The 15,666-nt window shown below is 50.1% G+C and overlaps 1 protein-coding gene across 1 annotated transcript in view; it reads right to left on the bottom strand.

The window, feature by feature from the left end:
- The window catches only part of Alk (ALK receptor tyrosine kinase), a 737,647-nt gene that overhangs the window by 27,808 nt on the left and 694,173 nt on the right, over positions 1–15,666 (bottom strand). Inside the window, exons 14-23 of the mRNA XM_041630919.1 lie at positions 13,100–13,231; positions 12,262–12,406; positions 10,428–10,610; positions 9,112–9,210; positions 8,443–8,595; positions 6,903–7,007; positions 5,403–5,589; positions 3,602–3,692; positions 3,437–3,501; positions 1,729–1,858 (exon numbers count right to left, since the gene is read on the bottom strand). Coding sequence (XP_041486853.1) covers positions 1,729–1,858; positions 3,437–3,501; positions 3,602–3,692; positions 5,403–5,589; positions 6,903–7,007; positions 8,443–8,595; positions 9,112–9,210; positions 10,428–10,610; positions 12,262–12,406; positions 13,100–13,231 — 1,290 coding nt within the window. The remainder of the gene's footprint in view (positions 1–1,728; positions 1,859–3,436; positions 3,502–3,601; positions 3,693–5,402; positions 5,590–6,902; positions 7,008–8,442; positions 8,596–9,111; positions 9,211–10,427; positions 10,611–12,261; positions 12,407–13,099; positions 13,232–15,666) is intronic.

Genomic DNA, 15,666 nt, shown 5'->3' on the forward strand with positions numbered 1-15,666 from the left:
GTCTCAACCTTCTGGGACTGGACTGCAGGCAGGTTACCTGGCCCACAAGACATTTCCATGAGATGATGTGGGGATGCAAGCTCCAGTCCTTGTAGGGCAAGCACGTTAGCCACCAGTGTCTTAACTACTGAACCATCTCCCTAGCGCTTAAAATGTTTTTAAACATGGGGCTGGAGAGATGGCTCAGTGATTAGAGCACTGGCTCCTCTTCTAGAGGACCTGGGTTCAATTCTCGGCACCTACATGACCGTTCAACCAGGAGATCCGGGTTTTAGTCCTGGTTTTCTCCTTCCTGTGGCTTTGGCATGCCGATAACCTTTAAGAGTCCCAGTTTTCACATCTGTAACATGGCATGAGCTCTGCACTGTTTGCTTCACAGGGCAGTGTTAGGTGTGGACGCTCAGAGGACAGCGGTGTTGACAATGATGTTGACAAGAACAGTTCACGAGTGGGGTTAGTCTTTCCCTCCTGTCTCCCAGCATCATGCCGTTCTTTTGCAAGGGGGTAAGATGGGATATTTTAGGTGTCCAGTTGTGTCATCCAGCTGTTTATGGAGGATCCTAAAATGGGACTATATTGCTTTTATTTACTTATTTCCTTTTGAAATAGTGGCTCGGTTATGCCAGGCTAGCTCCAAACTCACTATGCAGTTGTGGGTGGCCCTGAACCCGTGATTCTCCTTCATCCGTTTCTCGGCTATGTTCCCACGAGCCCTGATTTACATTACATGGGGGTTGGACCCAGAGCATCATGGATGCGAGGCAAGATCTTAGACAGATGAGCTACGTCCTGAGGGGGTGTTTTAAACAGCCTGATTGGAGATGGAGATTAGAGCAGATATCCCAGGGTCCCTCCCTGCCTCTTCTTCTAGTCCCCGTAAGCAGTGTGGTCAGCTCTCGACCTTCCGTCACTAGGGTGTCAGGCTCACTTTGCTTTTCTCTGGCAGGGCTGGCAGCCACTGCTCTTCTTGACCTAGTCTTCTTTGTGGCAATCCCTTGAGAAAGTCAAGGTCCTGACCCCAGCCTGCTCTGCTCCTGTTCCTAGTGACTGGGGCCTCCTGAAGCCCCTTCAGGGAAAGGTTTTACTAAACCCTTGGTGGCTGGAGATGCAGTGCTTTGTCATCCAAGTCATATCTAGGAAGCGTCACTCTGACCTTCAGGCTCCACCTGCACAAATGTTAAGGTAAATGAAGGTGGATTGCCTGGAGTATATGGCACTTGATGGCAGTGCAGGGGCGGGAGGCTGGGCTTCATGGGCCCACCTTAGAGTTTGTCCCTCATCCATGACACCACAGACACATACACTATCCTCATAAATATTCCAGCATGTTGTGATTATTGTTATCATCATCATTATTTTACAGATAACTACAAAGTCAGGATGCTGTGTATTATATTTGTTCGAGAGAAGAGGTCAGTGGGTTCCAAATCAGTGGATGGGAAGCGAGTTAGTGACATGGTTGGCATACAAGCCCCTCTGACCCAGAGGTATCAGGTCATAAAAAGAAGTCAGGCTACTGAATCAATTGTATAAGACTTGCACAATCTCCTTCTGACTGCTGCTCTTTCTGTTAACCTGGTCCTGTCCATTCGCTTCCTGTTCAGACCATAGTACTGATGACTTCCAGGATCCCATCTACCCTGCAACTTCCTCGGCAACCCACTCCCCACCCCGCCCCTTGCTCTTTTACTGACATGAACACCGAAGGGAAGACCCGGTCTCACTCACTGGGCGAGGGCGTGTCTCCCTGAGGAAGGACTTGAGGTCCCCACCAGCCATGAGCTCCAGCAGGATGAAGCGGGGCAGGGCTTGCAGACTCACTCCAATGCAGCGAACAATGTTCTGATGGTTGAATTTGCTGCAGGGCAGAGGGTACAGCCAAGTTTAACCGAGCCGGGTCTGGGACCATTAAGAGAAGCCGGACACATTGATGTGATACATTAAGAGTCACAGCATCAGCAACCATGTTGTAAAGCTGCATTCCACATGTATGGGCTGTGGGGTGCCTGGCTGAGCCTGAGGGGAACCTCCCTGGGGAGCTGGGTAGATGGAGCAGGCCTGGTGGGTGGTGAATTAGCAGGAAGGAATTCTACTGGAGTGAGGGGGACCTTAAAGTGACAAAGTATATATACGTGTGTGTGTGTGTGTGTGTGTGTGTGTGTGTGAGTGCACACATGTGTTTGTGTGGGCATTGCTACATGAATATATACTTGAGTCTTCTAAGGAAGGTCTCAGGTAGAAGTTGAAGGACTGGTTTCTGACAGGGAGAGCATGTGACTTGCAGCGGGACAGACAGTCTGTGAAAGAGTCAGGAAGATGGTCCCACTGGTCTCTGCAATCGCCTGTGGATTCCACATAGGTAGGGACTGATTGGAACATGAGGTTCCGAGATTTGGGTTACCTTGTCATTTTAGGATGTGTAGAACAGTGAGACTGGGAACCGCCCCCCACCCCACATACACACACAGTGAGCTGAGAGACTAGTGATTATATGCCGAAATATAATTATTATTTATTATTACCATTTATTATAACCTAGTAGGAATATTACATAATTAAGCTCTCTTATATAATTTTACACTTTTTTAGGTCTTATTTAATACTTTCTCTCTCTCTCTCTCTCTCTATATATATATATATATATATATATATATATATCCAGAAAATAAATATTGCTTTTAAAGTCAAGTACTATCCTGAATGTATATCTTTCTGGTGTCCCAGAGCTCATGAACATATCACTCATACAGCCTTGGCTGTATTCTCTTGCTACTTCAACCTGGACCACCCTGTCCACCTCTCTAGGTCAGGATGTGAGGAGGCTGCATAGTGCCAGCAGAGGCTGTAAACTTCCTTCAGGTATCAAGGGTAACAGTCTGCCTCCTCCCTCGGGAGACCTGATGTCAAGAGTAGCTGCCCTTGGTTTCGATCCAGGCCTGGTCCCCCAGTTTCAGGGTGAAGCCAGTCCTGTCCTTGTAGATGTGGGGTAAGATAATCTGCTATCTTTCATCACGTTGTGGCGTCCATTCCTTTATACAGAACCTATGAGCTGGGATGGGCTAGGGACCTCAGGTATGGAAGAGTTATTTTGGGTGGGGAGGGGGTGGGGAGGGATGGGTTATATCATCTAATGTCAGAAAGAAACTTGCTTTCTTAAGAGAGGAACAAGAATCAGTTTTTGACATTGGGATGCTGGTTGTAGGCAGAGGGTTATCAGTGGTTAGGCCACTCTGGTAATTTCTGAGATAATCACTGGGGGTCCTTCTACTTCAGGGATCCTTCTGCTTGTTGGATGGTGGGGGCGGTCATGCTGGGACCAACATACCCTATTTCCCCTGGAGATACCTATCAATTAGGAAGACCTTCATATGCCTCAAGAGGTGGGGAGAGAGGCTGGCGGGGGGGGGGGGGGGAGGGAGGGTCTCTGTGACTTTACCTGATGATCAGAGCTTCCATGAGGAAATCCAGCTCATCTTGTTCCGAACACACTTCTGGCAGTGTCTGAAAGGAAGGGCGGGAGGAGACGGCGGCTGTGAGCTGTGGGTTGTAGCCTACAGGGACCTCAGGCTAAGGCTAGGCGAAAGGTGGAACCACCCCTCACCTTTACAGCCACTTGTAGAGGGCTTGGGTCATTGGGCATTCCAGATACCTGGCCTTCATACACCTCCCCAAATGCGCCATGGCCTAGGCCCCTGTACCGAGAAGACAAGATAAGGCATAGATAGTTAAGTGAGCCACGGGAGCTAAGTGTCATGTTCAGTGTCACAGACAAGAGGCAAGGCTGGTACGCTCAGGAGTTACACCTATGTCACCCTGGGCCTCCATTCATTTACTTTCTTCTTTTAAAATTACCTTATTTTCTTTTTTATTTGAATTGAAAATGGATAGTTTTTCATACAATATATTCTGATTATTGGTTTCCCTCCCCCAACTCTTCCCAGATCCTTGCCACCTCCCCATCCACCCAAATCCACTTCCTTCTTTTCTTACTCTCATTAAAAAAATAAGCAGGCACCGGGTGGTGGTGGTGCACGCCTTTAATCCCAGCACTTGGGAGGCAGAGGCAGGCAGATCTCTGGGAGTTCGAGGCCAGCCTGGTCTACAAGAGATAGTTCTGGGACATGCACCAAAAAAAAAACTACAGAGAAACCCTGTCTCGAAAAAACAAAAAACAAAACAAAACAAAAAAAAGCAGGCATCTAAAAAAAGAAAGAAAGAAAACAAACAAACCAACAAACTAGAATAGGGCGAAACAAAAAAGCAAACAGAAAAAAAAAAAGAAAAAGCATAAGAAATACAAATAGACTGGGAGAAATCCCCTATAAACACAAAACCGGAAACCATAATACGTAAGCAAAAGACCTGTAAGGTTTAAAAAGAAAACACTCCCCAAATATCACTGAGTCTGTTTTATGTTGGCCATTGACTTCCGGCCATGGACCTGCCCTGACGTGCGGTTTGTACAACCACTGAGACTCTGTTAGAGAAAACTCATTTTTTTCTCTGCTAGCGAGTTCTCTATCTGAACTCTGGTGAGAAGAGGTCTGCTAAGATTTGGAGATGGTTTGATATTCACAGGCCGAGAAGGGATCCTGACTATGAGGTGTCAAGAGTGTGGTGCACACCTTTAATCTCAGCACTCAGGAGGCAGAGGCAGGTTGATCTCTGTGAGTTCAAGGCCAGCCTGATCTACAGAGCCAGGACAGGCTCCAAAGCACAGAGTAACCCTGTCTTGAACAAACAAACAAACAAGACTGTGGAAAAGTAGTGTTGTGATTTAGAGGAGACAAGGTCATTAGGGTGGAGCCTCCCTGTCTTTGGCAGCAAGGTCATGGCTGGACAGAGTTGGAGACCTTGGGTCCTAACTCTGAGTCCAAACAAACCCCTTTCCTTTATAATGCACCTACCCTGCAACAGAAAACAGATCAGAAGGTTCTATCTAACCAGAGATTCATGAAGGTGGTCAAATGTTTACCCATCCAGTGACTATTTAGAGAGTCTCCTGTACTGCCGGGGACAAAGGCAAGAGGTGACTCTGGATTGGAAGAGGTGACACCTTCTAGGGATAGGGACAGATGATTGACAGTTCCCTGCTGTGAAGCATTGTAGTGAATGATAGAGAAAATGATAGGTATTTTGGGCACTCAGAGAACAGAGGGGAATCTTCAGGACAGGGTGCATGATGGGTTTTGAGAAGCTTTGTTCTTCTCATCAATTTATTCTTGTCATTGCATAAACTGTATGAACACGCAGGGGGTAGAAATAAGCAAATGTCCCCATGAGCCTTGTCTCCCTGAGAGGTTGCAGGTATATCCCAGGTATGCTGTTCATACTCCTTGTGGCTAGAGGAGTCAAAGGTATAGAGAAACTGTCCAGCCTTGGGGCAGTGACAGGGAGCTCACCGGATGAGGGTGATGTTTTTCCGTGGCACCTCCTTCAGGTCACTGATGGATGAGGTCTTGCCAGCAAAGCAGTAGTTGGGGTTGTAGTCGGTCATGATGGTCGAGGTCCGGAGCTTGCTCAGCTTATACTCGGGGCTCTGCAGTTCCATCTGCATAGCTTGCAGCTCCTGGTGCTTCCGGCGGTACACTGTAGACAGATGGGGTCTGTTGTGAGGATGCCGCAAACTTTCCTGTCACTGTTAGCGATGCTAATCAAGTGATGATGTACACCAGGGTATCCCTTCATTGTGGAAAGGAAGCCTGAAGCTTACAAATGCTTCACTGGAGGAGATTTGACCGTGTCACATGGGAACGGTGTTTTGTTTCTGTTGTGGTGATAAAATAGCCCTACAGAAGCAATGATGGGGAGAAAGGGTTTATTTAGCTCCCAGTCCCAGGATACAGCCCATCTTTATGGGGAGCCATGGTGGCAGGCGGGAACTTGAAGTGGTTTGGTTACATCCACCGTCAAGGTCAGAGGAGGAATACACGCGTGACTGCACTTATCTCCTGTACTCTCTTTTTAAATACAGGTCCAGTATCTGAACCTGGGGGGAATAGTGCTGCCCACCTTTAGGTGTGGTCATCTCATGTCCATTAATCCATTTAAGAAAATCCCTTACAGACATGCCTATGGATCAACCTAAATTAGACAATCTGTCATTGAGATGATCCTCACAAATGATTATAAATAATGTCAAGTTGAAAATGAAAACTAATCCTCACAGGTGGACTTGCTAGAATTTTATTAGGAAGATGGCTGAGATCCATTAAACATGAAGGAACCATACAGGGAAGGGTTAGTTAGGGCATGAGGGAGGCCACACAGTGGAAGGATGTTTTAGTGAGGATCTTGGGGTGCATTTTGAGACCCATAATGACCATCAGAGGTATCTCAGGTCTCCTATGAATGATTCTGCCTGCATGCTTCTGGAACATTCCCTCTGCCTAGCTTCTTGTCTCTGCCTATCTGTCAGAGCATCATATAGTCAGGTAGTCCATTTTGAACCTCTGTGACCTGAGATCAGTTCACCTTGGTTGGATGGAAAAGGCTCAGAAACCAGCTTTCTCTGGTTGGGTGGGAGGACCTGGCTAGTTTGACTTGAGTTGTTACACAGGGAGTAGCCCCAGCCATGGCCAGGGTTCCCTCAAGCACAGAAGAGCTGCCAGTGAAGGTGAGGGTACAGGAAGAGCTTTCTCCATCATGTTGGCCACTGAAGGCTGTCCATCCCTGTGGGCAGCCAGGAGGTCATGCAGAGTCAAAGATCGACATCAGAGTTCTCTCAAAAACTGCAGAATCTATGGTGGGTAGAGGGTTGATGCTTCTATTCTTACTTGGCCTAGCAGTTCACCCAGCAGAGACCCAGAGGGGCAGGGTGATGCCTGGGTGTCCCTTGTACATCCCGAGACCCTAATCTTGTGGGTCCTGGTTTGGAAACCCTGGGGCTCTGGCACACTCACCGATCATGATGCCGGAGAACGCCAGGACAAGGGCAGCCACCAGGGCAGAGGTCACGACAGAGAGGATCAGAGAGAGCGGCAGGTGGGGTTCCGGGGTGGGTGACACTGGAAGACAGGTCCCGATGGGGCACTGACCACCATGCTGATTCTCCTCTGAGCAGGTCCCAAGTCAGAAATACCCTCCCCAGCTGGAAAAGCCACCTGCTGTTTCCCGTCTCTGGAGATCTTGTCACACCTCCCTTTTCAGGGGACCATGGGCCCTAAGCAGGCTCATCCTGGTTTCACAGGCTCCCAGAAGTAGCTTTGGGGTAGAGGGAAAATTCAACAGGGATGAATATCAATCTTGGGTGTTGGTCCCAAATGTCAGCTGCACAAGGATGGGGTGGGGACAGAAGGAGAAACAGAAGTGGATATGGAAGAGACTTGGGGACCTTAGGGGACTCCACACTCAGTAGGACCCAGCAGGAGAGTCCCTTGGCGACATCCCCAGATGTGGAATTACTTCTTATGGTCCCAGAACAGGGGAAGGTCCTGGAAGCTCTCTCCTAGCCAGGCTATAATCTGATTCAAAAAACTACCCCTCTCCTTGCCTCCCCTTCCCTACCATCTTCTCCCCTCCCTTCCCTTCCCTTCCTTGCCCCTACCTCTACTCCTTTCCTCCTCCCTTCTCCTCTCCTCTCCCTACCCCTCCTCTCCTCTCTTCTTTTCTTTTCTCTTTCTTCTTCCTCCTTCCTTTCTCCTTCTTCCTCTCCTCCTCTTCCCTACCCTTTCCAGACTCCTCTCCATTTTTTTCATGTATATTTTTCTCTTTTCCCTTTTTCCCTTCTTCCACCCACAATCTCCCTTTGGATTGAACTCAGGGTCTAGTGTACATCTGGCAGGCACTGTACCACTGAATTACAACCCCAGGTCTTTGTTATTTTTTATTTCGAGATGGGCTTTGATTAAGTTCCTCAGGCTAGCTTTGAACTCCCTCTGTGGCAGACAGGCCTTGAACTTTCCATTCTTCTGTTTCTACTGGGATTACAGGGCTGTAAGCCCTGGACTGACTTGGACATGTCTCAGGGGAGACTTGGAGCATGTGTAGAAGAGGGATTCCAGCGTGGCAAACAGGCTTAGGGCTCTATCTGTGTGATCAGAACAACTAGCTCTTGAATCTGGAGAAGTCTCAAAGACAGAAGCATCCTTATGGAATGTGTGTGCTAAGGCTGGGTCCAGTCAGAAACCATATACCGGAAGCTCAAAGGCATGGACCTGGCTCTGAAACTCCTTAAACCTAGCCCTGTTGCTGGGTACTTGGGTAGAAAAGGAATGCCTAGCCCCTTGGTGAAGATGTCAGAGGTTTTGTCTCCTGGCTGAGGGAAGGGCATAGGCGATTCTGAGACCACATCAGGTGTGATAGCCCACCTTGTGTACAAGGTCTCTTTTTTCAGTTACCAGAACATGAGCAAGAGAGGGGCAAGACACTTAGAAACCAGCTGGGCTTGTTCAGTTGGCTCAAGCCTTGGCCCTCTTCCCATCTCCCATTGCTGTTCCTTACCAATGCAGGAGACACCATCGTCAGCCAGCACGGTCCCATGGTCACAGAAACAGATGACTTTGTGGCTCTCGGGGTCCATGTGGCATTCGTCTACCTCACAGTGACTGCAGTTTAGATAATGCTTGATATTCACTTCCCCATGGCCCTCCATCACTGGTGACAAGGGGGAGGGGAGGAGCAGTCTCAGGATTAACAGGAAGATCGGTCGCCCTGTACCCTCAGCTCCCCAACTTTGAACTTTATCTCTGGCTACTTGCTGAGGGTTCTTATTCTCCCTGTCCCAGGTCCCTCTGCCACTCCAAGCACATTCTATTTGGTGAAGCATTTTGAGGCCCCTGGTGAGCAGAGCTGAGATTGAGGATATACGTTTGTCTCTGTGTAAGTGAGAGATCCCAATTCAGGGCTCTGACATTGGTACAGGTGTTCTAGGTACTCTTGGGTCATTTTCTAGGACCTGCCTGCCTGGTGGTCCACATTCTCCCTCTCCCTACATTCAACCACATACCCCAACTTCCAGAAAATATGATAAGATGAGCTATATGAAGACTTGTATCATAAAGCGGCCTGTAGCCCATGCCTTGGCGTCCTGACCCATGCCAATAAAGTCCAGGTGTTGGCTTGGTCAAAGAAGTGGCTTAAGTTTGTACTGTCACCTGGTAGAGGGGGTACCTTTTAAGGCCGGGGTGTACAGAATACCCAATGGACTGATGAAGGAAACCCCATCTTCCCCATCCATTTCGGGGTCATTGTTTGATGCTGCGTTGCCACCTATGGCAAACCAGAGAAGAGTTGAACCCCAAAAGGTGGGTGCCCAAGTCTCAACACACATGCACATTAACAAGCATGCATTTCTTGCCAAAGCTGTGGGTCACTGGGGGGCCTGTGGGGTGGGGAGGTGGAGAGGGAAGGGAGGTTCCAGGCACAGAGACTGCACTTTGGTTTAGCCCTGCAGATGTTGGGTGTGTGGGTCAGTTTCCTCTCCAGGTTGGGGCCAGAACATCCAGGGGAGTCTCTACCACACTGATGAGGTCCCAGTACTAAGTGGAACAAGTGAACAAGAGCCTAGAAGGTTCTAGTCTCTTGAAATTGGGGTGCATCCTTATGGCTTGGAGAAGTTGCTCTCCAGACACTTGGGGGTCAAGATGGGCCAGGGTTGAGGGGGAGATTAGCTGCTGTGCCTTCAGGCTCCTGTCCCTCCTTTCATCTGGGACTGGGTGATCTCGGGGCTCCCCCCTGGGGTCCTCCCATTCACCCCAAAGCTTGGAAAGGAAGCTTGTGTGGTTAGCACAAGCATTTTTCACACAGCGACAAAGCGAAACACAGACACGAACGTCACAGTGCGGGCATGCAGTGTATCCTAGTCTGGGGGAGGGTGGGGGGATCATCTGCCAGGTTCTTAGCTGCTAGCTCTTCCCAAGGCAGTGGGGGAGATCAACAGCAGGCTGTTTGCTGCAGGTTTGGGATGAAGATGCCAGGAGGTGGCTTCTGGGAGTGGTTCCCACCCGCTAGTGGATAGCCCCGCTCTGTAGCAGCTAACGGGCTGGGCAGAAAACAGAGAGCGGGGAGACCATGAAACTGCAGACCAGTTCCTGTCAATGCCGGCTTGGCCAGGAACCCCAAAAGGAGCAGTAGGGGCTAAAAGAGTCTGCTCTTCAGGGCTGCCTGATTCTTGTGGTGGCTTATGCAGCCATCTGAAAAGCCAAACACTTCATGTTCAGCTTTGAAGGGGCGAGGGACCAAGGATCACATAGGATCTTGATGCTGCTTCTACACAAGCCTGGAGGCAGAATGCTGGCTCAGAAGCCAACACCCTACCTCTGGCGGGCCCAAGCCAGGCAGAGGGGCGGGGGGGGGGAGGGGAGCATGCAGTCACATCACAGTCTACACTGGGGGGACAGGGGGGTGGCAGGGAGGTGACAGGGAGGGAGGAGCCTAGGACTAAGAGGGGGGGAAAGAGTGACACCTAGAACACGAATCATCTTTACCTATATATCCTCCGCCTCCTCCACCTGAGGAGCACCCCCCTCCACCCCCTCCGAAACCCCCTCTTGTCTCCCACCCCCACTTCTTCATGGCCTGGGGGCAGGAATGTCCTCCAGCGGCACCCTCCAGCAAAGACTTTCCGGCCCAGAGCAAGGAAGTGTTATCATTCCAGCCGCCTCCACCACCTGCGAGAGAGATGAGAGGTCTTGCTGAGGAGCGGGCAGGATTGGAGGGGGAACAGAGCTGGGGAAGGTGGGTGCTGGTTGGTGGGGGTACTCCCATTGGCTCTCTTCCGGGGCCTAGTTCATGGTGGAAGCTAGGAGTAGCATGCTGTTGGCACTAGGGATACTGCTTAGGCCACACCCTGTGCCTATGCAGCTGTGGGGCTTGGTGCCCTGCTTCCTGGCAGGCCTCTCTAGCTCAGGAGTAGGCAGTGTACTCCAGTAGGTATTTGGGGGACACCGGGGACAGGCAGAATGATGGTGGAACTTCTTACTGCATGGCTGCCACCCCTTGAAGGTGTACTTTCACCTAACTGTTTCCGTCTTAATGAGACCTGTGGCCCACTGTCTCGGTGGCCAACTGGTGAGTACCTGCAGGTTTGGGGTCCTGGGCCTTCATAGGGTTAGTCAGCAAGCCTCAAGCCAGCAAGATAGCTCCAGAGGCAGGAGGGTGATGCCTACCCGTCCCTTTCCCTTGATATTGGCATTAATGGGAACAGCTTCCATCACTCAGTGCCTAGTGACGATGATGCCTTCAGGGTTCCCGAGAGATTTCTGGGACCCTGCCTGCTCTACTGGGTCACTGCACTGGTTTCTTGCAGGCTCAGGGTCTAACTAGTTCCATGGGTTTCACTGTTTGCTGCATGTAAAATCCAGGACATGGACCTCCCCATTCTAGGCCTCAATTGCCCCACCTGTGACTTAGAGATAGTGAGACTGAAGTCACATTGAGCACTGATGTTAAAGCCTCCAGAGTGAGTGCTTGAAACATCCCTCCAAGTGCCAAGTGTGGAGCCAGTTAGGTGTGACAGGAAGAACTCTTGCTTGCCGGCTGCCCCGTGCCTGGCTCAGCCTGCTTCAGTGCTATAGAGAAGCTCAGTGAGGGTGGGTGATGCCCCGTGATAGTGGTAATCACTTGAAATGTGTCTGGGAATCCCAGGGGCTGCTTTGAGCTCTTGGAAAGGGAATTGAGGCTGTATGTGGCCCCTAGCACTTGACCCCAAGGGCCGTCTCCTGTTGGTCCTAGAGAGTCCAGTGCCCTCCCCTCCCTTATTCTTCCATATGACATTCCCATTGACACCTAACCCAACGACTCCAATAGATGATCTCAGTGGGATCTGGAAACCCAGGCAGAAGGAATAGAGTCACATCATGAGTGGACCCCCTGGGACTGTAGGAGTTAACCTACCAGACCTGGCCGAGGTCCCCCTGACCCAGAGAGAGCAATGCAGTAGTAGGGCATAAGGAGTCAGGGTTTCTGGTAAAGATGTCCAGATGCTAGTGCTAGAGAACCAGGCTTCCAAAATGGAGCCCAGATGGGTAACACCCTCCAATTCATGACAATAGCAAGCAAATCTGGGTTGAGGCCCCCTGGCAAGGTATGTGTGTATGTGTGTGCATGTGTGTGTGTGAGGGGGGTTGTCAGCTCTAGAAACTGAAGGGTTGGGGTGCTGGATCTTCCTAGGGTTAGTCAGCAAGCCTCAAGCTAGCGAGATAGCTTCAGAGGCAGCAGGGTGATGCGTGCCCCCTTCCCTTGATATTGGCATCAATGGGAATAGTGACAACGATGCCTTCAGGGTCCCTGAGAGATTTCTGGGAGAGGGTGGGGCTTTACCTGCGGCTCCGGAATTGCCGTTCAGCCCTAGAACTGAGGAGTTATTCTCCAGTCTCTCTGGGTGGAACGTGTCTGTCTTGGCCCCATAGGCCCTGCCACCACCGCCGGCTGCAATGATCAGGGGTACAGGTACTCCATCTTTCATCTGCCCGGGGGAGACATTCAGAGATGGAGAGACCGAGCTAGGCATCCATTGGGGAGACGCTATGCCCCAGTTTCAATGCTTAAATTTAACAATGTGCAGACCAGTGGAGTGACTTCTCCATTTGTAGGGGTTTGAGAGCCCCAAGTTGATGTTATAGTAACCTTCTCTGATCAGTTGCTATCTATATCAGTTCGAGTCCAATCCGTGATGCAAGCCCACTAGGGCACCCACCTCTTAGGTTACAAATGGATGGATCTTAAAGAATCATTTCCCCAACCCCTTCTCTGAAGTCCTTGAAGGTTTGTTGCTGGTGATTAGAAAAAAGCGGGTCTTTCTTTTCTATACTTTCAGTCATCTCTTGGACCCCCCACAAGCTGAAGAATAAGCCCTTAGCATTGCTATCTCCAAGGGGAGCGCCCAGCAAGAAACTCTGCTCTCAGCCTATAGCCTGGCCTAGGAAGTGTTAGAAAAGTCTGCCTGGTCTGGGCAGACAAGGAGCCCTGAAGGCAAAGACTAGGTGTAGCGCGCCTGCATAGCCTTTCTTGGGTGGGCAAACCTGAACTCCCTCTGGGCGTGGTTTCTTGTCGTTAACTTGACATAGAACATGCCGGGGGTTTCTATTTAGGTTTGTTCTGGGACTATAACATCATGGTGGGCAGAAGTCACTGCTTCATCTTTCAGAGGAGACCTCACCTTAAACACGTAGGTGGCTCCACCCCCACCTCCACCTCCTCCTGCCCACTCGTGCACGCTTCTGTTGACTCGGATCTCTTCTTCTATCACGTTGTTCTCGCCAACACAGACTTTCTGGATTAGTTGGTTCGCCTGTGCCAACAAAACAAACCACCTCGTTGGGTTTGTGCCCAAGACCTGGACCTTGTATGCTGAAGGTGGGTTCTGATCACGTGTCAAACAGCTTATGGTTGAATTGAGAAGACGATAACAAATCCACACAAACGCTTTGTGCAGTGTTAAGAAAGGCCACGAGGCCAGCGTGCATACAAATGTTATGAGAAGCTAGGGGGATGGATTTGCAGCTTGAGGACTGCCTGCAGGAGGGGGCTTCTAGGTGGGCTCTGGAGTGCAGGAAAGGATTCAGGACAGAGAAGGGAATTCGGGTCATCCCAAGAGGAAAGAGTAGCATGACCCGCAGGAAAGGAGGTAAGTGGGGTGTGTGGGAAAGGCTTAAGGCTCTCTTGCTAAGCCAAGTCTAACTCAGTCCAGACGGACCGGTGAGGATCCTGTGGCTGCTGAAGAAGACCCTGGGCTGTGGGACAGGGTGGAGGGCACATGAATTGGGGTAACTTCAAGGATTAGACGAGCAGCCTGGTCATGGCAAGGGGCCTCGTGGATGATCAGAATTAGATTTTGGAGTGGAGAGTCAAGAAGCCCTCTCTCTCTCTCGAGTTTCAGTTCTGCAGTACTATGCAGAGAATTAAAAATAAATACAGAACAAATAAACAAAACCCAGTAGAGGAATTTTCATTCTCGGATCCCCTTTGGGAAAGTCATGTCTCCATCTTAGTCATCTCATCCCTCCTACCTAATGTCCCATTTCTTGTTTCTAGACATCTCCAACATCGAAGGCCAGGAAGAGGGTAGAGTCTTTTGGCTGCCATGTGCAAGAGGGAGCGGACCTTGGGATCCGACAGCTACACTCAGCACCACTTTGGGTGACCCAGTGGTCTTGAGGTGTGGGAAGGAAACAGTGACATGGTGATTTGGAGGTGAGCCACTACCATTGAGTGTCACACTGGGGAGATGGTTGAGTTAGCATTTCATTTGATTCACCTCTGGGCCCCACAGGCTCCTGGTGGGATGTGGGAGTGACCGTGCTTGGATGTCTGGAACCCAGAACCCTGGAATTCTGGGAGGAAGAGTCTACCGGCTGAAGAACAGTCACACCTGGTTTGGCTGCTGCAGCTCAGATGAATTCTTTAAACACCAGACTGACCTCAGAAGAAAATTACTTTCCTTTCACTTAATGGAATAAAAGCCAATAAAACATCAAATTTTCATCAAACGCCGCTGTATAACCAGCCAGTGGACACGGCAATCCATCTCGAGCCATTCCTTATGCTAAAGAATTCAGGAGTGCCGGCAGTGAGTACTTGAGAAATTTCCAGATAAACAGCCGAGATGCAATTTGTTTTATGGCATTTTGGATTTAATGATGGAAATAATTTGACATTTCTTAGACTGGATTTAGTGTGCATGGAAAGTCCTGGACTGCTGGGGTAGAGCTAAACACTTTTCTTGTGTGTAGGTAGTGATGCCCAGAGCTGTAGGGAGAATCCTGGGACAGGAATGAGTGGCAGCAAGCCTGCCCTAAGGCTGGGTGCAGGGGGAGAGGGAGAGCAAGGGGGCTGCCGGGTGAGCAGTACTTTTGTGAGGCTCTCAGGGACCTGGAGTCTCCTCCACCTCTAAACCAAAGGGTTGTCTGGCGTGGACCAGCAGAGCTCAGAAGACTGACTTCCACACCTGACTCTGCTCCGGCAGCTAGCAGTGTGACCTCCACATCCTGGGGATGCTTTTTCTGAGAGAACTGATTTTAGGGACTTTGGATACAGTGTTGGGCAAGAACAGTGGGGCTCGAGATGGCCAGTCTTTCATGTGCCTGCTCCATGTAGCCCTTGAAACCAGGGCAGAGGGCACCCAAGAAATGATCCATTCTCAGCTAGCATCCCTCTGACTTAGCAGCCGCTCTGGTGGAGACACAGCACGTCCCCTGATTCCTAGGATGTCCCCTGCCCCGCGTCCCTCTTCCCTCCCTGGCTCCTTGTTCTCTCCTCTTCTTTTCCTTCTAATTTCTAAATGCTGGGGATCCAGGGCTCATTCTCGGTTCCTCCTCACCTCTGTATCACGCCATAGGCAACCTCAGCCCTCGTTTGAACTCGATGCTGGCTGATATCTTCCTCCCTGGACCTGTCTTTTAAACCCCAGAGGTCTATCGGTGTTGTCCATCTTCCATCTCCCGTTGTCTACTAGATCACCATAGTCAATGTATTTGACCTTGACCTCCTGACCTTGCCACAAAATCTGTTGAGTTTTGTTTTTTGGTTTTTTTTGTTTGTTTGTTTTTTTACAGTCTCACTTGTAATTGAGGCTACCCTAGAACTCATGATGTAGCTCAGGCTTCTGACCTCAAACTTGTTGGGATTTTAGGCATGAGTCCAGCCCAAGCTGTCCCTTCTGCAGCATTCTCCGGCATGTGACAGAAACTACTCAGTCCTAGTCCTTGGAGTCCCTCTTGACCTTTC

Source organism: Microtus oregoni, unplaced genomic scaffold (assembly GCF_018167655.1).
Source record: "Microtus oregoni isolate MIOR12 unplaced genomic scaffold, Mior012 000036F_ref0000092, whole genome shotgun sequence".
NCBI classification, from domain to species: Eukaryota; Metazoa; Chordata; class Mammalia; order Rodentia; family Cricetidae; genus Microtus; species Microtus oregoni.